The 26,353-nt window shown below is 44.8% G+C and overlaps 1 protein-coding gene across 2 annotated transcripts in view; it reads left to right on the plus strand.

The window, feature by feature from the left end:
* The window catches only part of EFNA4 (ephrin A4), a 45,265-nt gene extending 23,991 nt beyond the window's left edge, over positions 1-21,274 (plus strand). The window contains exons 2-6 of one of the 2 annotated variants that reach the window (XM_033924620.1): positions 5,483-5,775; positions 15,498-15,566; positions 17,469-17,534; positions 18,829-19,508; positions 19,882-21,274. In XM_033924620.1, coding sequence (XP_033780511.1) covers positions 5,483-5,775; positions 15,498-15,566; positions 17,469-17,534; positions 18,829-18,929 — 529 coding nt within the window. In that variant the 3' untranslated portion in view covers positions 18,930-19,508; positions 19,882-21,274. The remainder of the gene's footprint in view (positions 1-5,482; positions 5,776-15,497; positions 15,567-17,468; positions 17,535-18,828; positions 19,509-19,881) is intronic. The other variant, XM_033924621.1, reaches the window with a different exon arrangement.
* The last annotated feature ends 5,079 nt before the right edge of the window (positions 21,275-26,353 follow it).

Consider the following 26,353-nt stretch of genomic DNA (forward strand, 5'->3'; position numbering starts at 1 on the left):
GGACGAAAACCGCTTAAAACACCTGAAGTCTTCCAGGTTCAATGCGAGAGTTAATAAAATAAGACATATCCATGTTTAAATTCTTAAAAATGGAGAAAGTGGACTTGTGCTTTTGACCTGAGGGTGCGTTGCATGTTTGTTCCCTGGGGTTAACATCTTTGGCTGGTTCCCTCTACTGAAATTCTCCTTAAAAAATCTTTACCAAAAAATAAAATAAAAATCTAAATAAAAACAGAATTATAAAGAATATAGACAATTATAAATATTGACATCAATCACACCGCGCTCGGTAGACTGTTATAAATTAGGTTTTTTGGTTTTGGTTCTTATGGGGAATACCTCCTTTGTTTGTTCCCTTTAAGGGTTTTTGGATATTCCTCATAGGAGGGTCATGAATAAACTCAGGAGACTAAAGTTAGGACACGAAGAAGTTGACTGATAGATGGCAATAGTGAATGTAAGTCGTGGAGATCAGTTCTGAGGACAATTCTACTCAACAAGTTTGTGAGCAACGTTGCTGAAGGGTTAGAAGGAAAAGTTAACCTTTTTGTGGATGACGCCAAGATTTGCAACAGAGTCGACAACGTGGGAAAGTATCTACAAAATGAGACAAATGGTCTAACGTGCACTTCGGGTGTAGAAATTCAAAAAAAGAAGTATGTGCTAGGGAGTGAGAAACTGATACACATGAATCAGGAGAAAGACCTTGGGGTTATAGCAATGGTCTCAAACTCGTGGCCTGGGGGCCATATTCGGCCCGCCAGGTACTATTTTTATCATAATCACAAAAATAAAATAAAACAGTTTCTTGATCATACGTCTCTTTAGCTATAAATGACAATATTATTATTAAGACTTGGCCAAAAGGAAAGATTTATCAACTATAAAGAGTTTTACCTCATGCAAAGTTGTCATTTCTTTAATAAGCCATTAACTTTTTTTTTTTTTCTGAGGCCCTCCAAGTACCTCCAAATCCAAAATGTGGCCCTGCAAAGGGGTTGCGTTTGAGACCACTGGGTTCTAGCGTCTGAGGATCTCAAGGTAGTAAAGTGGCAGCTGTTGTCAGAAGAATCCTAGCCTACGTAGAGAGAGGCATAAGAAACAGAAAAAAGGAGGTAGTGATGCCCCTCTACTAGGTGTTGGTGAGGCATCATTTGGAGTATTGTGTCCAGTTTCGGAGGCTCTATCTCTCCAAAGTCTTAAAAAGGCTAAAGGTTGTCCAAGGAAGGCGCCAAAAGATGTACAAGGAAACTGGAAAACCTGAACATGTACTGTATATATACTAGGAGAGGTAGAGGATATATGATGGTGACTTTCAAGTATTTGAAAGGTATTTTTATGTTTATAAACCTCTTCCGGAGACAATAGGGGTGGTAGAACTGAATATTTCATGACTGTATGTGTTGGGTGTAGTGAGAAATGGTTCATAGACAGTAACGCGGAAGACAAAGGCACGCGCCGACAACTGAGCGCAAGACGGAGGCGCGCGCCGAAGAAAAAGACTGTTTTTAGGGGCTGTGATGGGGGGTTTTGTTGGGGAGCCCCCCACTTTACTTAATACATATCACGGCGGCGTTGTGGGGGGTTGTCACCCCCCACATTTTAGTGAAAACGTAACTTTTTTCCCTAAAAACAGGGAAAAAGTTATATTTTCAGTAAAATGTGTGGGGGGGGGTTACAACCCACCAAACCCTCCACAACGCCCCCACAACGCGGCGCGATCTGTATTAAGTCCCCACACCCCCTGTTGTAGCCCCTAAAAACAGTCTCTTTCTTCGGCGCGCGCCTCCGCGCTGCGCTCAGTTGTCTGCTCGCGCCTTTGTCCCGGCGCGCTTTTGACCTGACACCGTGAGAAATTGGCAACCAGTATTTAAGCATGAATGGCTTTAACCTACACAGAGTGGTGGGTTTGGCTCTGGCTGCCTTATGCAGGTCATTTACTGTGATACTCTTGTCATTGTTGTAGTTATATCAGGTCACAGAAAAGGGAAAAACCAGTTAATTGCCCAAACTGGCATTAAATCCTCTTGACCAATCCTCCGATGCTACTGACATTGCATGACATCATTTGTCTCCCACACTGTCCTCCCGAAGGAGGTTCTCTGTGGCCAACAAATTCTACGAGGCTGAGCATTGGCAGGAAAATCCAAAACCACTGTAACTATGGAGTATTGCTAACAAAAACAACTAGAGTCGAAGGGTTGGTCGACTCTGAATAAACAAATGTCTTCAATAACTTTCTAAAAGTTGTATCATTTCAAACTGTTGTCTGATCAGATGTGGTAATGCATTCCATCGAGTTGGCAGCTTGATGGGGGGAAAAAAAGCGCTGAAAACACTCTCTTTTGTAAATCGTTTTCTGGAGATTTGGGGAATGTTAATATTAGAAATTCTTTTGCAGTTGGTCTTGAATTTCTATCTGGGTTGGGGTGGGGGTGGAAATAACAGAGGACATATTGCTAGGAGCACCACCATTCAGAATTAACCCCCCCCCCCCAAGAAACTAAGCTAAACCTTAAGTTTATATACCGCATCATCTCCACAGAAGTGGAGCTCAACACGGTTTACAGGAATTAATAAAGAAAGGAACTCCAATGGAAAGAAGAAGGGCTTGGTAAAAAGGAAGGAGAGGGGGGACTTAGTATAATGGAGAGGGAGGAAGTAGTTACATTTTGGAGAAAAGCCAAGTTTTCAAATGTTTCCTGAAGCGTTGGAGGGAGGTCGAACTTCGAAGATGGGCAGTAAAGCTGTTCCACAGCTCGGTAATCCTGAAGAGGAGGGATACTCCAAATTTTCTTGTATGGAGGAAGGTGGATCGAGTTGGTGGAGGGCCTTGAATCAAATAGACTAAAAATTCTATAGGAACCAAAACACACCTTGGAATCCCTATGGGTAGAAATTCCATGTGTAAAGGGGGAAAGGCTAGTGATGGAATATACTACCTTCCACTTGGCCAGGATGAACGGACAAATGCTGAAATGTTATCCAGAAATTAGGGAGGCTAACAGATTGGATAACACTATAATTATTTCTATAGCACTACCGAAATCTTAGCAAGTTCCTCATTGGTAGGCGTATAGTGTTGCATTTTGCAACCCCCTCCTCCCTTCTTATTTCTCATGACCTCATGCCCACATATATGCGCACACAGCAAAACCTGAGATGGCCGGTGTGTGTGTGTGTGTTTCTGTTTTCCTCCATCCTCGGCTTTTAAAGTGCTGGCTGGGAGAGGGTGAAAGATGGATGTACTTCTTTTATTTATTTATTTTCCAAGGTAGCTGGGAGGCTAAAGCCCTTGGGTAGCGCCTGGCTCAGTAATGAGACACAGGCAATATGGGCTGGGTTACGAGGCAGATCCTCATTAAAGAGATGGAACGCTCCCAAAGTGCTGGCAAAATTGTTTAAAATGTTTTGATTTATGGGCCGAGAGGTGAGAGATGGCGCTGCCAGGTGAGATTTGAGGGGAAGACGACTAGTTTTGATTTAAAACGCCGCAATGCTACCTGAACCTGCTGTCCCTCCAGCTCGATGTTTGTGTGTCAAACTTTCTCTTTGCCCGTCTGCAGGTAGCCTTCTCCCATCCATCTCCTTAACGGTGTCTAGCTGTTTGTTCTTTAGCAAAACATACTTCCTTTGTTCACGTTCAAGCTGAAATCTCTGTGGGCTGTGAAGCCTTACAATGGGTCATGCTTGTCCACGTTCAGTCCTCAAGGGTTGCAAACCCAACAGATCTTTAGGCTATACTAATGAATATTCATCTCCTCTTCAGTAAAGCTAAGTTAATGAATATGCAGGAGAGAAATTATATGTACAGTGGAGGCAGCGGCCATGCAATCTCCCTCATGAGTATTCATTAGAGACATTCTGAAAAATGTGACCCCGAGGACAGAACTTGGACAAGCCTGCTTTGAACCAACGGAAGATATCGGGTATCTTCATGTCCATGAGCTCTTAGGGTATCTCTTGGGCTTTTCTTTTACTGGTTCAGCAAAATAGAGCAAAGATTCCCGATGCAGAAGGACCTTTTCCTATGTGGACACAAATATCTGATGGACTCCAAAATGTAGAAGGGGGGTGAAATCATCCAAAGAAAATAAAATGAAGGGTAAGAGGTTATGATTGGAAGTTGCAGGAGGCTAATGTCTCTTTTCCGAGAGAGTGGTTGATGCTCGAAATAACCACCAGCAAGGCAGTGACATTAAAACTGTTTGTCCCCAGGCTGCTGTGTCGACTGAGGACCTACCCTTCACAAAATAATATTATTATTTATTAATTATTTATAATATTTGTAATGATATAGTTTTTAGTCTGTTCCATTATCTCCTTCTCAGCGTTAGGAGTGGGGAGATCTTGTGTTTTACATCAAAACTGTGATGACATCAAAATTATGCTCGGGACAGAGAGCGAGATTGACACTGCAGTATCGAGGGTGGCTATGAGGTAGATGAAATGAGGGAAGGACCAAGTCCTCATACGTGGACTTTTGTTATCGTGGAAACTCATCCAAAGGGCAGAAACATAGGAGGGCCTTTGAGCCTGTGTGGGTTCACAGGCCATGTGCTGGAATGCTTCAGCTGTAGCTGTCTCCTAAAGATCTCCATTGCTGCTGCAAGCAGTTGGTCAAGAAGCAGTCAAAATAAGAGAGGGCTGGAAAGGATCCAGAAAACTGCCAGTGGGGAAAAGGGAGGGAGAGAGAAAGAGAACCAGGAAGGGACCTTGGGTAGTTGGGTTAGGGTTTGAAGCACTTTTCAGGGACTGCATCAGTGGTTCTGTTCTGGGGTGTGGGGGAGCCCTGGCCAGTCTTGATTTTCAAGAGACTTGCATGGTTACATACACTTCCTTCAATGATTGCACATTTATCGGTGATATCTTGAGAAGCGCTAGCCAGTTGCGGTTTCAAGATCAGTTTGAGAAGCACTGAGGATGGGGTAGGAAGGAATGATCCAGGAGAAGACCATTGATAGAGCTGAGGGAAAGGATTCAGGTTGAGGGGAATCCAGCAACAGAAGAGAACCCAGGGTGGTGGAACTTAATAATTAAGAGACTGGGGAGACAAGCCCTTAAGGGGCCATAGGGGAGGTGGAAGATGTGCCAGAGGGTATTATGTTTCTGTTGTGAGCCTCAGGATATCTTAATGCTGGCACTGGCAGAGAACGTGAGAATGTGGATTAAGTGTGGGACTTTTTATGCTAATTTTCCCCTAAATGGTAGTGGAATGAAGGGGATAATGTGGGCAGACTGGTTGGATGACTTCTTACAACTGATAACTATGTATCAGGGAAGCCCGATCTCTGCCCTTCCTCTCCAGAGCTCTTCTCCCTGTCCCAGTCAGTCCCTCTTGCTCTTATTCTCGGGGCAGTGCTCAGGTGGGGATTGAACTATTCGGTCAATGCTTCAGTGTCTAACTTGGCTCTTGAACTCCCTTCCTATGTTTACATCTTGTTGTCCTCTCTCTCACTCCTGCCTTTTTGTTCTCCCTTAGGTTTCTGCGAGATGATTATTCCGTCCGAGTGGATATCAACGATTATTTGGACATCTACTGCCCACACTATGAGAGTAACATCCCGTCAGAGCGTACAGAGTCCTTCACCCTCTACATGGTGAACCGGGAGGGCTATGAGGGTTGCTATGAGACTCCTGGAGCCTTCAAACGCTGGGAGTGTAACAATCCCTATGCCCCCTTTGGCCCAATTAGGTTCTCTGAGAAGATCCAGCGTTTTACTCCCTTCTCGCTGGGCTTTGAGTTCCAGCCAGGGCAGGATTACTACTACATCTGTAAGTATCCTGTCTTTTCAGGGGAAGCTTTGGGGTGGGAAGTTGTCCATGCTGCTCTCTGGTAGATTCATCTCACCCAAGACAAGCTTGGAAACCCTGGATTAGGTGAGAGACTTTTCTGTTGTGGATCCCAATGCTCGTGCCTCTCTGTCAAGCCTTATAAAGAACATTCAGTACCCAAGTCCTTGGTCAGAAAATGGGAGTTTTTCAATGTTCTTGCTTTGTTTTCCCACCCAATGTTTTTTCCCATGGAGGCTTGCTTTTGTTATGGTGAGCTGTTGGACTTGGGGCCATATTCTATAAACTGGGGCCTAAGTGAAAAATGCAGTAAAAAAAATAAAATAAAAGAAGCATTAAAATAAAAAGTCGTCTGATTCACAGCTGTGGAGGCGCTTTATGATGCCTTACGCCACTGAAGGCACGGCTGACGCCAGAAGTGACATTAGGTATCGCAAAGCGTCTCCATATAGCTGTGACTCGCTTACGAGGTAGGCACTGGAAAACCCTGGCGTCTACCTTTCACGGGGGTCGCGATTCTATAAACGATGCTGTTGCACGATTGACAACGTGACTGGTGGCCATTTCGTAGGCGGTGGCTGCCAAAGGCACCGTTTATAGACTCTGGTCCTAAGGCTGTATCCCTGGAGGGTTTCCTTTTAGTTGATTTCACTCGGTTAGTACTTGCGTCGTGACTTGACTTTTTTCTGAATCCAAGCTCAAAGTGAGTTGCATATTTGCTACTACTTATTGGAAAATCTGGACCCCCCACCCAGTGCCGCCCCCGCCACTTGCTCTTGTCGGGCGGGGAGGAAGTTCGTGCATGCGCGGATGCCTCGGGATGATGTCATGCGTGACGCCATCGCGTGATATCCGCGCATGTGCGGACTTGCTCCATGCTCGACGCGATTTGAGGAGGCTTTCCAAAACCCGGACAAATCGCCAGGTTTTGAAAAGTCCTCTGGACCCCCCCTCCAAAAGGAGGACGTATCGGGGAAAATCCTGACGTCTGGTAACCCTACTGCTTACCACTTATATAGTGCAGAAGGGCGTACGCACCGCTGTACATTTTGACGTTTATAGACGGTCCCTGCTCGGAAGAGCTTACAATCTAACTTGGGACAGACAGACATAACATATAGGGTTGGGGATGCAGAACCCAAGGTGAGAGGGGTTTAGGAGTCGAAAGCACTCTCCAAGAGGTGGGCTGACATTTATAGATGGTTCCTGCTCAGAAGAACTTACAATCTAACTTGGACAGACAGACATAACATATAGGGTTGGGGATGCAGAACCCAAGGTGAGAGGAGTTAGGAGTCGAAAGCACTCTCCAAGAGGTGGGCTGACATTTATAGATGGTCCCTGCTCAGAAGAGCTTACAATCTAACTTGGACAGACAGACATAACATATAGGGTTGGGGATGCAGAACCCAAGGTGAGAGGAGTTTAGGAGTTAGGTGCATGATTTTGTTTCTCTGCTCGAATTGAGTTCACTCTCCATTGACTCTGTTACGATTTAGATTGTGACCACAGGCAAGTCACTTCACAGAGGGTGTTGGTGAGAGAAACAGGGATTTGAACTAAGCTCTGGCTACCCTGATTCACAACTTGCTTCTCTGGGAGCAGCGGTTCTCAACCCAGCTAGTTGGGCTTTCAGGGTGGACTGTCTCTTGCTATATGCAAATGATCTCAGGCATATTGATTGTACAGAGATTAAAAACCCAACTGGCTGGGTATGTCCCGAAAATAGAGAACCACCGCTTTAGACACGTCAAAAACCATTTCACAATTCACTTTTATTTAATGCATCGTAAATCATTACAGCTAAGCGTTTCACAATTGTAAAATAACATCACAGCCTCTGTGCCATTGAAGCCCTCGCTGTGGTCCAGTGAGATTCTGAGTGGCAGGTTGATGGTCTGAGATTGACCCCCAGATGTGGGGCTGAGAGGTGTAAGGCTGGGGTTATCTTGGTGGGAGTGGGGGTGGGTGGGAGGTCTCATTCTTCCTGTTGAGGTTCTGCTGGGAGGTGACTGAGCTAGAGAAGGGCTTATTCATTCTCTGGTCAGGCACTCGGATAACTCTCGTGCACCCACACTGCTGGATTTTTAAAAAAAATTATTATATTTTTTTCTTTCTTTCACCCAGTGCTACTTCCAGATTAGACTATGGTTACTCGCCACCTTTTGAAGACGGTGGGATATGAATAATTGCTGCTTCATTTTTAAAAACTTTTTTTTATGTTTAAATCTTTATTTTATTTTTTTAATACTTTATTCATTTCATATCTTAAATCAAGTACAATAAATACAAATATCAATTTCACTTTCAAATACCCTTGACATCTTATAAATAACCCTTATAAAATATAATAATGAAAAATATATTCTTTTATTATAATCAAAAAAATACCCACCCTCCCTCCCTCCCTTATTTTCTTAAACTTTTTAATTCAGGGAAGAATAATTTTTAATCTTTACAAAAATCCATCTTTATTGATTTTCAAACTTTGGATCATGCAATACAATTGGTAAATCATAAATACTGTTTCCATTGTTGTTTCTGTGCTTGTTCTGTTTTCTCGGCTCTCGCCAGTATTGGTTGTATGTTCCCGTTACAATTGCTAATAAAGATACTTAAAAAAAAAAAAAAAAAAAACGCACTAGTAACTATACAATTATTAAACGTTTAATATTTAATAAGTAATCATACACGGTTGTCCACATTAAATTCCACATATAACAATCACTCCTCACAACAATGCAACAAATACCCTAAAACAACCCCCCCCACTCATAAATCACTGCTTCTGATTGGAGCTCTGTAGATGTGTATGCATTTTAATTTCTAACCTTTAAGCGTTTAAAAGAAAATCTCAAGGAAAGACAGGCATTTTCTTTGCGGAGACCCGTCAAATTGGCACGCAAGGATCTGGGGGGGAGGGGAAGGTGTTAGGCGGAGGACGGCCTTGGGTCACTGGCATTAGGAATGGGGAGGCAGAGTTGGAGAGCCCTTAATGAGCTGTGAAGGGAAAGGGCCTTCGGTGTGTAATCCTGTCTCAGCGTGGAGGAGGACGAGGATGACAGGCCTCTCGGTGACCTTCTCGTGGAAGGGTTGATGATGAAGGAAGCCTTGGGTCTACTTCTCCTCTAGGATGGGGGGCTATGTGGAGTGGTGGGAGGGTAGGGATGCACTGGAGCTCATTCTGCATTTTTCACATACGAGTATGGCACCTGCGTGAGGGATTTGCTCAGCTCCCTCTATCCTCCACACTGACCTCCAATTTGATTTTGGTTCTCATTCTTCAGAACTTTTGTTAAATTACTTTTCGGGAATGAAAATGATCCAACTGCTGTCAAACTGCTTGACGACACACGTTGCTTTGACAGAGTTGTTGTTCCTTTGCTAAAATTGGAACTTTGGTTAACCATAAATGCATGTGTGAAACTCAAATTGACCCTCGTCTACAAAGGCCATCTTCCTTCAGCTCCAGATTATCTTCGTAAGCTTCTCATTCCCTATCTTCCATTCCGTCCCCTTGAAGCAATTTTGGTTTGGACATAAAACTGTGATAAGCTCCTTGTCTGCTGTTAATTGATTGGGGGAGGATGAGCCCTCGGTCTGACCCAGCTTCTTGGATGAGGCTGAAGGAGAATTTGGCTGTAGGTTAGCAGTCCAGTTTGTGATATTTCATGGTACATGGTGACAGGAGAGTGGAAGACAATAGATTTGGGATGCCTAAGGGGAATTTCCTTCACCCTCCTCTGTTTTCCACAAATGCCCTTACTTCAAAAAGATATAAAAAAGGATGGAGTCGGTCCAGAGGAAGGCTACTAAAATGGTGTGTGGTCTTCGTGATAAGGTGTATGGGGACAGACTTAAAGATCTCAATCTGTAGACTTTGGAGGAAAAGCGGGAGAGGGGAGATATGATAGAGATGTTTAAATACTTATGCAATGTAAATGCGCACGAGTCGAGTCTTTCATTTGAAAGGAAGCTCTGGAATGAGAGGGCATAGGTTGAAGTTAAGAGGTGATAGGCTCTGGAGTAATCTAAGGAAATACTTTTCAACCGAAAGGGTGGTAGATGCGTGGAATAGTCTCCCGGAAGAGGTGGTGGAGACAGAGACTGTGTCTGAATTCGAGGGCCTGGGATAGGTACGTGGGATCTTTCGGAGAGAGAAAGAGATAATGGTTACTGCTGATGAGCAGACTGGATGAGCCATTTGGCCTTTATCTGCTGTCATGTTTCTGTTTCTAACATGATCTTATAGTACAGTATAAAACTGAATCCTTTTGCTGTATCGTGCTTAATTACTGGATAGATGTGGCATAACACATACTCTTTACCTATGTGAGGGTTTGTCGCCTCCCACTCAACCGTTTCTTAACATAGCCAGTCACTTTAGGGCCCATACCAAGGGCACTTGGTTTATTTATAAGTCTTCTATGGGGAACCATATCAAAAGCCTTGCCAACATCTAAGCATACCACATCTAAGGTTCTGGCAGACTCCAACTTTCTGATTACGCAGTCAGAAGTTGATTCATCTGATAAGATCTGATGTCTTGACTTCTGTAATCATTGGATTCCAGAAACCACACTCGTGTTTTCCAAGTGACAGCGTTGCACAGTTTGAGCTTGAGCAGCATTGGGTTCCAAAGCAGTTATTGGCAAGCTGCTGGGTTTGAATGTTTTCATTGTTTACTCATTGGCATGAGATGTACCAATATTTGTTATAGAAGACGTTTCTTCTACCCCGATTGCAGGCAGACCGCTTCTCGACACCTTACTACCCTTCCCGCTCACTCAGACCAGCCAACCGGAGCCACCTTGTTCTTCTAGCTTCCGTGAAATGATCTCTCTTTTCTATACACGGTTCAGAAACGTGGAACCTTTTGCCTTCCTGCCTAAGACTTCAAAGCTACCACTGAGACGTTCAAAGCTGAACTCGAACCATTTTTGTTTAAAGACGCAAATCATTAACCTAAGAATTTTATAGGTTTTTTTTTTTCACTTCTTCAATTCTGTAAGCTTGTATTCAATGACTTTGTATTGTGACCATTTCGCTGATTGTCCAGCACCTCTTGTTGTAAACCGCCTCGAACTATCATGGCTTTGGCAGTATATAAGAATAAAATTATTATTATTAACTTCTCCTTTGTTCCTAGTTTATTTAAAAAATTTCTATACCGTTTTAAACCAAAACAGTGTTCTGCCCTCCCGCTCTTTCATTTATGGTTGATTTTTGTTTATTTATTTTTATTTTTTTGCGTTCTTCATCCTCTCCTTCGCTGTCTAGTCTTTGTTGCACACACTTCCCCCCTTCTTTTTCTACCCTTCTTTCTTAAACTGTAAGCCGTGGAGATGTGTTTTCGATATGCGGGATTAGAAATCCTAATAAAAAAACCCTAAACCTGAAATGTGGACCCTGCTCGGTCTCTCATTCAATAAATATTGTTTCCTCACAAAATTGTTGCAAGCAGCAAATGTGCCCCTGTCGTGATGCTGCTCTGCCTATTTTCTGTTACATCGACAAGGGAAATCAATGGATGGGGCATAGTTTTGATGCCTCGGCTTGCTTTGTGCACTGGCCACACGTAGCTGGCTACAGCCCTGCTTCCTCATTCAGATGGTTTCTTTACCTTCTCTCCTTTCCACCTGGGGCCAACTACACTTGCTTTGCTGACTCTATGCTGCTGTTTTCCCTCTACTTGGTTCTTCTAGACTCAAACACAGACAACTTGTCTAGGAAATAATTTAGACCTTAAATTATATGTCTGTAGAAAGCCAGTGAAGCTGTTGCAAATCCCTAATACTCGGGCCTCCCAGCAAGCTTGGTATTTTGAAGCAACTCTGCCCATCTCATCATCGATTGTGGCAACCCTGAATGCACAGAATTACAATAATCAAATGATACAGAATTGAGGCCTCCATGACTGCAGCCATGCCCTATTCGAAGAGGCCGCATTTACAACTGAGATGATATCCTTCACTAGATGCATACTCCCGGATTCTCTAATTTTATGGTTTTGCAGTATTTATTTTTGAAATGACAATTTATTGTCCTGTGTCTGTGTGTGTGTGTTTTCTATACTGTTTTAAGCTGGACAAAATATTCAGCGAATTCACAAAGCTGCTGGTCATGAACCAAAGACTTGGGTCTGTATCTTTCACCTGAAGCAGGTCTATTCTCAAACTCAACTTTCAATATTCAAAGGCTTCCATTTTAAAAGCATCTCCATCACAGTGATTTTAGAAAGCAGAGGTTTCCTCCTGGAGTTCCACACATTTTCAAGAGGTATGCGGGGGGGGTTGGAGATGAGATGTTGGCACCCAGGGTGGTCTTCTCCACCTTACTACGCCACTGACTGGGATCAATGTCTTGACTCCCTCAGGATGAATCATTGATTTTGAGAGATTGTGGTCTCAGGCAGAGACCACTGGAAAAGAGTCTGTGATGGCTTTGGACCGAGAGAAGACCTTTGTTGGTCCTGAAGCTGGAACCTCCATAGACCTCTGCTGCTCAGCATTCTTTTATGAGCAGTTCCAAGCCCCAGACAACCTTTTTTTTTTCCTTTCGCATCCAGACATTACTATATTGCTAACGGAGCATTTGAGAGACTCTGGAGGGTTCTTTGTAGGTTGCCAGGACTATGGCAAAGTTATATCTGCTAGCTCCAGATTTTCAGGAGCTAAAGTGGATTTGCTGATAGCACAGATTACCAAATGGACTTCTCTGCCTAGAGATGGAAGAGTAATTCTAAAGGATGTGCAAGATTGGAGGGTAGATTTGTTCATAAAACAACAGTTTGAGGCCTTGGCTCTGGGACTGAAGGTGGTAGCTGTGGCTTCCTTTGTCGCATGCTCCTGCTATACTATTCTGCATTGGGCTCCAAAAGCAGAGGACGGTGCTTACCCCCAATTGCTAATTTATTATTTATGGATTATGGATTATGTAGTGGATTATCTCTGACATGTTGAGGGTCATGAGGTTGTCATCTTACTCTGCCCTCAACTGGATTTATTTGTGGACTCTGGCTGGATATCCAGAAAAAGTAATTTGGGTGCAAGCGACCGTGAAACAACTCTTGAATATTAAAGCCGTAGGGCCAGTTCAAAATTGGACTTGGGTAGTCTATATACTTCATCATGTTCAAGAAAGACTCAAATGGCTGTAGACCAATCCTGGATTTGATGTCTGTCAACGCAGCATTGAAAGTGCCCCGGTTCCTGATAGAGACCATTTGTTCAGTCATTGCCTTGGTGGTGCCAGGGGAATTTCTGGCCTTTCTGGATTTGACGGAGGCTTACTTGCATAATCCAAATTTTTCATCACACAGGAGATTGCTGAGATTTCATGTACTGGAACGACATTTCCAATTTGGTCTGGCAATGGAACTTATACCTTTACCAAAGTGATGATCATTGATGGCAGTGCACTTGTGCAAGGCATGGATCTAGGTACATCCTAACTTGGACGATTGGCTGGTCAGAGCTCCCTCCAAGGTTGATGGTGACAGAGCAGTAGCACAAGTTGTCCAACTCCTGCAAGACCTGGGTTGGATCATCAATTTTCAGAAAAATCCCTAGAGTACTTAGGGATCCACTTTGACATGGTGGAGGGCCGTGTTGTTTGTTCCAGAGTCATGCAAACTGAAGCTATGATGCCAGATTTTGGTGATGCTGGCAATGGGGATTTTCTCTGAACATCTACTCTGATTTGGCTCATTTGCTCATCTTGTGTGTGGTGTTTTCTGTAGTTTATCCCCCTGTGCCAAATTTGATCCCTTTCAGTTATATGTTCATTGGCCCAATAAGTTTCTGAAAAGTAATTTTCAACCCCTTTATGTAAAATTCTTTCCAACATTTAGGTTTTGGTTTATTTACCCGGCTGCAGCGGTAACAGTTCTGACACCCCATCCCCCTTTACAAAACCGTAGCACGGTGGTAAAGGCTCTGACGCTTATAAGACTTCTATGAGCGTCAGAGCTGTTGTCGGTGCTAAAAACCGCACTAAGGTTTTGTAAAAAAGGGGTATGGGGAGGGGGTGTCGGAGCTGTTACCTCTGTGGCTGGTGCTAAAATCTGCACTATGGTTTTTTAAAAATGGGGTGGGGGTTAGTTTTCGAGCCTGTCTTCCCCAGGTAGCCCAGAATGGGTAACACTTGTAGGTATGTCCATATTTAAATTAACAAATAAATGACATAACAATAACGACAACTTAACGTGAATCTAAATTTGATTACACATCATCAATTTAACTAATATATTATTCCAGTTAAAAATGTTTTTTTTTAACAAAACCTTAAACTAAAATCCTAACAATTGCTCTGAATACTTAAACGGATTAGTTTTCACAGCCCTTCGAAAAGACTACAAATTGTCCAGTGATCTAATACAGGATGGAAGTTGACTTCACAGCTTGGTCACAAACTAAGGGGTCCTTTTACTAAGGCTTTCTAACCGATTTAGCGCACACTAATTTATTTAGAATATAATAAAAGGACCCCTGAGTTGGAAAGAATAAAAATACCATCTGCTTATCTCCAGCTACCAGGGGGCATCCGTGGAAAATCAGGGGCGGGAAACTGCACGGGGACACCAGGAAATTCTTTTTCACTGAAAGGGTGGTCGATCGCTGGAATAGTCTTCCACTTCAGGTGATTGAGGCCAGCAGCGTGCCTGATTTTAAGGTCAAATGAGATAGACACGTGGGATCTATTCACAGAGAAAGGTAGGGGAGGGTCATTGGGGTGGGCAGACTGGATGGGCCGTGGCCCTTATCTGCCGTCTATTTCTATGTTTCTATGTTTCTTTCAAGTCATAGAAATTGGAATTAAAATAAACCTTAATTATCGATTTTAAAAAAATTTTGTTTTTTTAATTCAAAGCGTGCCAGCTTGTGTCAGTACATCACTGGGTTTTCCTGGTATTTGAAAGTTTCATAGTCCTTAAGAGGTCAAGACCCTGGAGGCAGAGGGAGGGTGCTGGGGGGAAGAGCTTGTGTTTCAGAGGTTTTTCCCCTAGGGGGCAGAACTGATCCATGGTGGAATCCCAGAAGGAAAAGGCGCTGTACCCTGCTTGTTAGACCACTGGGACTGTCACAGGCTAGACATAACGGTCTCAATACTTGAGCTCATCTCCCCATGAATGAAGAGAACCTTTTGCTCTGTAAGGGCATGCCTGAGGCGTGGAGGTGAACCGAAGCTGCAAGGTCATGGTGACTTCTGTCTCTTAATGGCAATAAATAGAAATAAAATAAAACAAAGATAAGACGAGAGCATGTTTTTTAAAATTAGATTAACTTCATACATTTTTAGCTTTCTAAAGCAATTCTTTTCTTCAGGTCAGAAATGAGCAAAAGATGACAAATAGCATAAGTGAAACCCAAAAGCGTTCTGACTGACAGACTTGAAGGGAAAGGTAGGGGAGAAACAGGACGAGATGGCTGGATGATCCGAGGGGAACAAAGCAGTATCATTTTATGGTTTACAATGTGAGAGGAAAGCCAGATCTCTTAAGTCCTGTCTGTCGGGTGTCAAAAGATTTCATCATTTTGACTTCAAAGGTCTTGTCTAAAATTTCCTCTTAGTATTCTGACCATAAAGTCACTGATGCAGTGCTCTGGTCCTGTAATTTGCTCTCCTACAGAGATGTTGCCCTGGACTAACATGGCAACTACATTAATAAAAGGATTCATGGATTATTTTTTTTTTTTTTTCAGCTGCTCCAGCCATAGGCAGTGTCGGGGATTGCCTAAAGCTACTGGTGTCTGTTTGCTGCCCTCCTACAAGTGAGTTTCTGGCTTGTCAACTCGAGCTTACCTTACCTTACAAATCTTCTGTGTTCTGTCCCTTACACCACTGGTCCCCAACCCTGTCCGGGAGGATCACCAGCCAGTCAGGTTTTCAGGATGGCCCTAATAAATATGCATGAAAGAGATTTGCATATAATGGAGGTGACAGGCATGCAAATCTGCTCCATGTGGGAAATCTATCAACCCGCAAGATGTTTGAGGTCTGAGGGAGGGATGTTGCTCATCGTTTAAAAAAAAAAAAAAAAAAATATGGGATTCATTATGTTAAATCTATAATATCGATTTTCTCACTTGCCGGTAAGAATCTCTGGAATTCAATTCCAGGTGTAATGAGATTATGCAAAGATTGTACATCTTTTAACAAAATGTTAAAAAAACATAATTATTTGTGGACGCCTTTCTCCAACTCTGTGGTTATTATTTGTTTTAGATTTAAAGAATTCTGTATTGAGGAAATTTGGGAGCAAAACTTATTTGCTGACTGCATTTTGCAATGTTCGTTTGTGCTTGAAACTGTGGATGTAAATGTTTTATACATCGCTTAGATTTTAAGCGATTCATACATTATTAAAATAAATCAATCAATCGGGGCGATCCTGAAAACCTGACCGGCTGGTGGTCCTCCAGGACATGGTTGGGAACCAGTGCCTTACACAATGCTTTGGTTTTGGAAAGATTCCTTTTAAAGGGGCCTCTTTCTGCTTCCCAAATTGTGATCTTTCCTGGGAAACCCACTGGTGAGAATCCTTAAACCGTTAAATTCTTGTTCTAGAAGTGCTTTTCTTCTTGGCTCTTTATGCTGTGATGGAATAAGGGACGAGGAAATTAAAAAAAAAATTCCTCACGTCTGTTTGCCTCACTTCAGACAGGAGTGGGGGATTTCTTCATTTTCTGCTTTACAAGTGTGATTTACTGGGGCTCTTTATCCTGGAAAAGCGGAGACTGAGAGGGGACATGATAGAGACTTACAAAATCATGAAACGCATAGAGAAGGTGGAGAGGGACAGATTCTTTAGACTAGCGGGGACAACAAAAACAAGAGGTCAGTCAGAAAAACTGAGAGGAGATGGATTCAAAACGAATGCAAGGAAGTTCTTCTTCACTCAGAGGGTGGTGGACACCTGGAATGCGCTTCCAAGTGAGGTGATAGGACAAAGTACAATACTGGGGTTCAAAAAGGGACTGGATGACTTCCTGGAAGCAAAAGGGATTGCAGGGTACAGATACAGGGTTACTTTACAGGACATTAAGCGAATAGCGTATGAGCGTTTTAGGTTAGGAGCACTTACAGGTCATGGACCTGGAGGGCCGCGGCGGGAGCGGACTGCCGGGCACGATGGACCCCTGGTCTGACCCGGCAGGGGCAATACTTATGTTCTTACTGATTAATTGCTTCATTTTTATAGGGAAAAAAGCCATTTATTTTTGTACAATTAAACTGGAGTTAGCAGGTCTTGGAACCCAATAGTACTGGATCCTGAGGAGCAGGGAGAGGCTCGGCCAGTCTTTCTTGATCCTCTGAGGTAGGGTTGCCAGATTTTCCTTTCAGAAAATCTGGACCCCCTAGCCCCGCCCCCAGGCCGCCTAGCTCCGCCCATCCTCGCCCCCAAGCCTGCCCTAGCCCTGCCCCTTGCTTCCTGTTCTTGCGAGGCCGTCACTCGTGGACTTCCTCCCTGCCCCGACAAAGTGCCGGGTTTTGAAAAGCCGTCCGGACCCCCTGACATGTCCAGGCAAATCCGGACGTCTGGAAACCCTACTCTGAGGGACCCTCCACCTTTCCCTTTTCCTCCTGCATGGACTGTGCTTCTGATTTGGTGAAAGGATCTGTGCCTCTGTTCTTGGCCTCTGAAAGAACTACCTTTTTTGCTTCCCTCCTAGCAATGAAATCTCGAACAGAAGTCCCCAGGTCTCAGCCCAGAGGAGGAGGCGGAGGTAGTCAAGAAGGTACTATTTCTTCTCTAGAAAAGTCTAGTGCTGTGGGGGTGGGTTGGGGGGAAGTTTGCATGAAATATTCATTGGATGAAACTGTGGTAACACAAAGAAAGAGAGGCGGCTTTGGACATTGTAATCCTTGCGCGCATGGGTAGGGATACCAGAAGTCCGGATTTCCCCGGATGCCTTTTCAAAACCCGGCCCTTTGTTCCAGGTTTTGAAAAGCTTTCCTTTGGGCAGGAGGGCATCTGCGCATGCCCGACGAAAGCAGGCAGTGGGGGGCGGTACTGTGGCAAGCTTGGGGGCAGGATGGGGCAGGGATGGGCGGGTCTAGAGGGGTCCGGATTTTCCGGACGGAAAATCTGGTAACCCTACGCAAGGGGCCAGGCCTATATTGGAAGCAAGAGACACTTCCAGAGAGCTGGCTTCCTTCTGGTTCTTTCTAACAACTTTTAGGTAGTTATTTCATTGAGGAGGGTTTAGTTGGGAATTCTGTTTTACCAGTTTCTTTGGTAATGTCCCTGAGAAATTTTGAAGTGCTTTCTGCCCAATGTAGTCATGAAATCTCTGTGCTCTTGTGTTTACAGTGCCAAGGCCTCTCTTAGCCAGGGATCTGAACCTGAGGGCTTCTAATGCCAGGGCTTCTCTTAGCCAGGGATCTGAACCTGAGGGCTTCTAATGCCAGGGCTTCTCTTAGCCAGGGATCTGAACCTGAGGGCTTGTAATGCCAGGGCTTCTCTCAGCCAGGGATCTGAACCTGAGGGCTTCTAATGCCAGGGCTTCTCTTAGCCAGGGATCTGAACCTGAGAGCTTCTAATGCCAGGGCTTCTCTTAGCCAGGGATCTGAACCTGAGGGCTTCTAATGCCAGGGCTTCTCTTAGCCAGGGATCTGAACCTGAAGGCTTCTAATGCCAGGGCTGCTCTTAGCCAGGGACCTGAACCTGAGAGCTTCTAATGCCAGGGCTTCTCTTAGCCAGGGACCTGAACCTGAGGGCTTCTAATGCCAGGGCTTCTCTTAGCCAGGGACCTGAACCTGAGGGCTTCTAATGCCAGGGCTTCTCTTAGCCAGGGATCTGAACCTGAGGGCTTCTTGTAGATGGGGATTGAATCCAGGGCCCTCTAGTCATGCTGGGATTATCTCTCCCATCCAAGCTTGTGTATGTTTTAAGTTGTTGAATTAGGTCTTTCCTGATTTTAATTATGTCTGGTAAAGTTGGGCAGGATTGGGCTGTAGGGGCCTGTTTGCTGATTTACCTCCAAAGTATAAAGATGCTCTTTCTATCTCCTCTCCTCCCAATCTTTCCAGATGCCACCAGGTCCAGAGGGAACTCATCCTGCTACAGAGACCCCCAAATCTGGTTGCACATCGTCATCGGTCTCACCCTCCTTGTCATTCTCCATCAGTGATGGGGGGAAAAGTACCTTCTTCCTCTTTGCTTCTTAACTATCGTTGTTTTTTTCCCTTGAAAATGTTTTTGAGAGAAACGGACACGTGAAGCACTTTACGCCAGTCGATGAAGAACTGGAGGAACGTCTGAAGAATGATCTTTGTGCGTTTTTGCTTCAGCTGGAATTATCCCAGTGTGCTCAGAACTTCCTTTTCACATCTTCCTCACCCTTAAATTACAGAAAGCTCAAGGACATTGGGGCAACTGTCTTGCACCAAAGACCCCTCCAGATGTTGCCAGCTGTCTGCAGGAGTTTCAGTCTTGGCAGTTTGCATTGATAAATTTTTTATTTTTGGTTTTTTTTTTTTTAAACAACTGGACGGAAGTTTCTTTTTCCAATGAGATTTTGCAGCCTAAGAGGAGAGAGACTGATCTGCTCTAATTTCATGCTTCACTAGTTCTGGGGGCTCGATGATACACTGAGTGAGTTTGCGAAAGCTCAAGGTTTCTGTCTGAAAGCTGGAGGCCTGCCTAGTTCCTCTCCTTCCTGCCTCCCTGCTCTCCTGGATCTACTGCAGAATGGACTCGCGCAAGGAAGGTGAGTCCATCCTAGGCAAGTAGAATGAATTTTCAACATAAAATGAAAAGACAGGGGATATTATGCATCCCCCTCCTTTTCAGCCTTGCTTATTTCAAGACAGGAGCGATGAAATTTATATTTTGGAGAGATGGGGGTATAACAGGAGCCAGATGTGAACAGCTGCACTGGATGCGGTACATATGTGTCAGAAAACACCTGTCTGTTTTATCTGGGCAAGTGTCCTCTGCCAAAGACCGACTAAATTGCTCTCCTTGAGTGTCTTTCATTGCTCTGCTTTGCTTTCCTGTCTTGGCACTGCAGCACCTCAAAACATGAGCAGCTTGGATCAAATTGTCAGTTGTTGAACTCATCCATGGCTTTTCTTTTCCAGCACTTGACGTTGAAGTGGGGGCTCCCAGATGCTTGCGGTCCATACATAGGATCTCTTCACAGATGTGCACAAAGCCAGATGGATGGCTCTGCGTAGCACTTGAGGAAGTGAGACCGGCAAAGGCAATCTCTCCCATATGAGCCCAGGTTAGCCTGGGATAGTGCCAAGAGGCTTCTGTTAGACTTTCTGAATTGGATCCTGTGAAAGAGGAGTCTCATCGTTGCTACTGCTTTTACACAGCAAGCATTTCAGTGGGAAGGGACATCCCAGTGCCTGAATGCGTCAACATAGCAGCTAGTGAGAGGATGGCCCAGCTTACTCACCATTCATAATCCCTCTACAATCAATGGCAGAGAGGAGCAGCATATGTTTGTGTGGGGCATCGCTTCCGTAGTCATACATGGATAGCTGGGAGGTTAACGTTCCTCTGAGACATTCTGATGCAGTTATGGTAGGGGTGGGTGTAGATAAGGTGACTGCATCCAGAACTGATGTTTGTACAAGCTGTACTCGTGAGACCAGGCCCCCTTCACCCTGTGTTGGCTCTATGGCTGGGAGAGTGTGGTGGTGGGGGGGGGGGTTTCCCTCAAATTATTTTTTCAGTAAGGAAGCTGTTCTCATAGTTATAAGACACTTTAATTCCTCTCAAACCAGTGGGGACTTCTGGGCCTGACACCAAGTTTGGCAGCTGGGTATCTTCATTGCTACCTGCTTCTATTATAGGAGAATGACCACCTGGCTCCCCCTTGTAAACCTGTCATGTGGCTGTCTGACCTTGGCTCCCTAGAGCATTTACATAGGCCATTATTTCCTGTGGCTAGGGAGCTGGAACGTACTTTATGTGCACTGAAAAAAAGAATGGTTCTCGAGATGCTCTTTGTAGCACTCTAGGAGTCCTGAGGAAGGTGTTGGCTTTCTAGGTGATTCTCACTGCAATGGAAAAAGTTCTGCCTGGATACACATAAGGGGCCCCCTTCGTGGTCCCTCTGATTTCGTCGGAGGTGATCAGGAATTTTTTTGCTAGAAACACTAAATCATTAAATGGATCAAGGGTGCACCTTGAATGTTGACCCCTCTGTTGTTGAAACCTTATTAAGACAAGGACATCATGAATGCCCCTAGAAAGCCCGTTGTGAGGTGGCAGGCCGCCACTGTCCGTTTCCACATTTCTAGCCGGGAGGGTCTCTTGCTCAGACCGCAGCTGCTCGGAGCGATCCTGTGCTCCTGGCACGTGCCCTTTCTCTGTCTTTCTTTGGGGTTTGCTTACTAATTGCAGACCGTACAACTGTGGTATGCTCTTCATGGAGAGAATGGACTTTATATCTTCTGAGAAGATCCTAATGCTCACAGTATTCAGTGTGTTTACAGGGTGCTTTTTTTTTTTTTTTATGTATATTTGAATATATCTTATTGTTTTAGAAACTGAGCCAAAAATAAAATATTTTCAATCATTTCCTTCACCTTCTCCCCTGACTCTTTGTAAGCTTAAATTATAGCCTTGTCTTCCAGCCTCCTGGAGCTGTACTACAGAGGAATTTGAAAGGAAAGACAAGATGATGCGAAACAGATACTGAAGTTGATGATGGGGGTTTGCAACTGGTTTTAATACCTGCAGATGTGGATCTTACACTCATCGGGTGCTGGGCTTTGTATCAAATAATTCTGTTGGTGTGCGATTAAAGGGATTCCGCACTCACCCAGGGAGGGGCAGGTGTGTGTGTGTTAATCTTAGTAATGGAATAAAAGGAAATACAGTATTTTGTGTGTGTGTGTGTGGAAGGAGGAATGAAGGGCAGAGCTGTGGTGGGAGAGTCTTGGTCCTGAAGTGTGGGAGGGAAAAGCTGTTTTGTGGGTGACCTGCAGCAGAGCGATTTCTGAAAGTCTCTTACTTGGGTGTTAACTTGAAAGTGCTTTTTGGGAGAGCGGCACAGGAATAGGCTTTGAGGTATTTTATTTCTCCTGCTTTGCATTCTTGCTTCTCACCTTTCTGACATAGAAGTGTGGCTGACCCTGAGGAAAAATGGTTCTGGCCTTCAAAAGCTAGTTGATGCTGCTGCTACTACTTATCACTTCTAATTTAAGTTTCTTTCTCTGTTGTGGCTGCCAGTAGATAAGGGCAGGTTGTTCACCCCTCTCCAAGGTAGAGAGAACGAGAGGCCACTCTCTAAAATTGAAAGGGGATAGATTCCGTACGAACGTAAGGAAGTTCTTCTTCACCCAGAGAGTGGTGGAAAACTGGAACGCTCTTCCGGAGGCTGTTATAGGGGAAAACACCCTCCAGGGATTCAAGGCAAAGTAGATAAAGACAGGTTGTTCACCCTTTCCAAGGTAGGGAGAACGAGAGGGCCCTCTCTAAAGTCGAGAGGGGATAGATTCTGTACAAACATAAGGAAGTTCTTCTTCACCCAGAGAGGGATAGAAAACTGGAATGCTCTTCCGGAGTCTTTTATAGGGGAAACACCCTCCAGGGATTCAAGGCAAAGTAGATAAAGACAGGTTGTTCACCCTCTCCAAGGTAGAGAGAACGAGAGGGCACTCTCTAAAGTTAAAAGGGGATAGATTCCGTACAAACGTAAGGAAGTTCTTCTTCACCCAGAGAGTAGTGGAAAACTGGAATGTTCTTCCGGAGTCTGTCATAGGGATTCAAGACAAAGTTGGACAAGTTCCTGCTGAACCAGAACGTACTCGGGTAGAGCTAGTCTCAGTTAGGGTGCTGGTCTTTGACCAGAGGGCCGCCGCGTGAGCGGACTTCTGGGCATGAAGAACCACTGGTCTGACCCAGCAGCGGCAATTCTTATGTTCTAATGTTCACTGTATATCCATTTATGTATGATTAGTTTCTTGTCTGTGGTGGGAGGAAAGGCCAGAACATTTGAACTGGGGCCTGGACTGTCGGTGCTTAATTTTAATACATCTCATGTTATCAGCTTTAGAAATTTTTCATCTTTGGACATTGTATTTGTTGGTGGAAAGAGAGGAAGGGAGAAACTTGGCAAGGACCAGAGGGATGAGAGTGGAATTTGCATCTGAGCCAGGGTTGGCCCTTTTACTAGGCGGTCTAGGTGTTTGCCTAGAGTGGCGGCATGTGGGAAGCAGCAGGAGAGTAGCATTTCCCTTGCCTGCTCTGCCACCACTGCCCTATCTGTTTCCTGGTCAAAGTTGCAAGTAGACACAGTACCCACACAGGGCCTATGAACACAGGCCCACGCTTAGGGTTACCAGATTTCCATAAATGAAAATCCGGATCCATGGCTCCACCCCAGGCCTGCCCTGTTCCAGTCGGCCACGCCCTGTTCCGCCTCCCAGCCCTGCCCCCTCAACCTGTTTGCTCGTCGGGACGGCATACACAGATGCCGTCCCGACGTTGCTCATTGCTAGAAGCTTTTCAAAAACCTGGACCAAGTGCTGGATTTTGAAAAGTTGGCTTCTATGCTGGCACTGCATCTGTTTGTGACTTAGACCGGGGAAACAGGTAGGGCATGGGATGTTAGGTAGGAAAAAGAGCATATAGGGTATCTGGGGCGGAAAGAAAGGATTAGGGGAAAGAAGGGGGATGCTAGATTACAGGTGAGGTTTTAGGAGGGGAGATGTTGCAGTTGGAGGGGGGAGGGAAGGGAGCAAGCAACTGACCTAAATTGGTAACAGAACCTATGGAGAGTGATCAAGGGAGGTTTTTCAGCCTTCCTTATAGAGTTTCAATATCTCTGAGTATTTTTATAAATCCGAGTTTGATCACTCTCCATAGGTTCTGTTACCAATTTAGGTCAGTTGTACAAATATATATTACTAGCCTTTTTCTGACCTTGGGCTTATACTTACATAGTAACATAGTAACATAGTAGATGACGGCAGATAAAGACCCGAATGGTCCATCCAGTCTGCCCAACCTGATTCAATTTAAAATTTTTTTTTTTTTTTTTCTTCTTAGCTATTTCTGGGCGAGAATCCAAAGCTTTACCCGGTACTGTGCTTGGGTTCCAACTGCCGAAATCTCTGTTAAGACTTACTCCAGCCCATCTACACCCTCCCAGCCATTGAAGCCCTCCCCTGCCCATCCTCCCCCAAACAGCCATATACAGACACAGACCCTGCAAGTCTGCCCAGTAACTGGCCTTAGTTCAATCTTTAATATTATTTTCTGATTCTAGATCCTCTGTGTTCATCCCACGCTTCTTTGAACTCAGTCACAGTTTTACTCTCCACCACCTCTCTCGGGAGCGCATTTCAGGCATCCACTACCCTCTCCGTAAAGTAGAATTTCCTAACATTGCCCCTGAATCTACCACCCCTCAACCTCAAATTATGTCCTCTGGTTTTACCATTTTCCTTTCTCTGGAAAAGATTTTGTTCTACGTTAATACCCTTTAAGTATTTGAACGTCTGAATCATATCTCCCCTGTCTCTCCTTTCCTCTAGGGTATACCTATTCCGGGCTTCCAGTCTCTCCTCATACGTCTTCTGGCGCAAGCCTCCTATCATTTTCGTCGCCCTCCTCTGGACCGCCTCAAGTCTTCTTACGTCTTTCGCCAGATACGGTCTCCAAAACTGAACACAATACTCCAAGTGGGGCCTCACCAATGACCTGTACAGGGGCATCAACACCTTCTTCCTTCTACTGACTACGCCTCTCTTTATACAGCCCAGAATCCTTCTGGCAGCAGCCACTGCCTTGTCACACTGTTTTTTTCGCCTTTAGATCTTCGGACACTATCACCCCTGAACACACCATAGAAGATTCATCTATGGCATCAGGTGCCTTTAGGCTGGACATGATCTGAGCCCACTTTACCATTCTTCCCTCCATATTCACATTTCTGATATGCCATGTGCCCGTAAGTAGACCTTATTTTAATAATACACCACCTAAAAACCTAGGTGGTTCACAATACACCAGGGATCTCAAAGTCCCTCCTTGAGGGCCGCAATCCAGTCGGTTTTTCAGGATTTCCCCAATGAATCTGCATTGAAAGCAGTGGGGAAATCCTGAAAACCCGACTGGATTGCGGCCCTCGAGGAGGGACTTTGAGGCCCCTGCAATACACCATATAAAATAAAAATAAACATTTGGAAAACAAGCATGTCGCCGCGATGCCCTCAAGATTCGAACACAAGTCTTATAATGTGCTAAACAGGCAGAATGAACGCCCTTCAAAAAGTTTCTTTCTACACGTAGACACCTTCCGTAGGGTGCTTCCTGGGTTATTTTGTGGCTTTGTGGCAGTACGATTGAGAACATAAATTAGGCCTCAGGTCCTCAAAAGTGACCCAGGAAATACCCCTACACTTCATGATAGGGTTACCATGTCCTTTGAAAAGCCCCTACAAGCTCCGGCCGCCTCTGGAGGACCTCTGAGCATGCGCGGATGACGTTGCATGCTCCAGGTCCTTCAGGCACGGCCAGAGCTCGTAGCAAAGGGAAGAGGCTGTCTGGGGGCAGGAATGGGGCGGGTCACATGTCAGGGGTATTTTTTTTTTTTTTTTTTTTACTACTTCATGAAGTGTGCAGTTTGCACCTAAATTATTGCCCTGTTTTTGCCCAAGTCTAAATTTTAAAGGAAAAATTAGAGCACGAAGTGTGGATGCTGACTAAAAGAGAAGAAAATGCTTTTGCTGGCATGGAACTGTAGCCCCCCCCCATGCTGGCTTTTACCCCTTTGCCTGTCTTTCCAAAATGGGAATTTAGCAAACGGTATAAAACCACGTGGCTAAAAGGCATGTACGCAGCCCTCGGCAGCCGGTGCAGAGAGAGAAAGTGAACAAAAGCCCCCTGAAGCGTTCACCCCCCCCTTCACCAGGATGTTTTGAAGTGTCCTTATGAGCAGTCCTTGAGTGAAAAGCATTTCATTAACAGGAAGCTGCAAGAGGCATGCACAGGCTTCAACTCGTAAACTGGGAAACCGGCATTTCTCTTATAAAAAGGCAATAATATTCTCCTGGAAAATTGAATGTCTGCAGGTAGCTAGAGGATACAGTAGTACCATAATTAAGCAAGTTTACAGATGGTGGAGAATCTAGAAGAAAGGAGGTGGATCAAAGCCTGGAGGATTGGGGGGGGAGGGGTGGGTTAGTGGTCCAGATGGGGCCTAGACGAAGAAGTAATGCAAGGACGTATTTCTTTACCAAAAGGGTAGGAGATGCATGAAAGGTCTCGGAAGAGGTATGGAGGCAAAAACGGTAGTAAATTTCAAGAAAAACCTGGGCACACAGGATCCTCTGTGCCGGAGAAGTGTTTGTGATGGACACACAAGGAGCCTTGACACTTGAGGGGTGACGCAGGATCCTGAGCACTGGAAAAGAGTCTGCAATGGGGACATGGGATCCTCAAGGATAGAGGAAAGCAGGGTGAAAAGAGACCTTTCATGTTGCAGCAGGAGGAATAGGTGGGGGGCAGCCATGCTGGTTTGGGGTTTAGGTGCTGTTGGGTCTGTTTCTTTTGAGGTTTACTTGGCAAACACCTTGTCTGAGATCAGTA

This window comes from Geotrypetes seraphini, chromosome 16, assembly GCF_902459505.1.
Source record: "Geotrypetes seraphini chromosome 16, aGeoSer1.1, whole genome shotgun sequence".
In the NCBI taxonomy this organism is placed as follows: domain Eukaryota; kingdom Metazoa; phylum Chordata; class Amphibia; order Gymnophiona; family Dermophiidae; genus Geotrypetes; species Geotrypetes seraphini.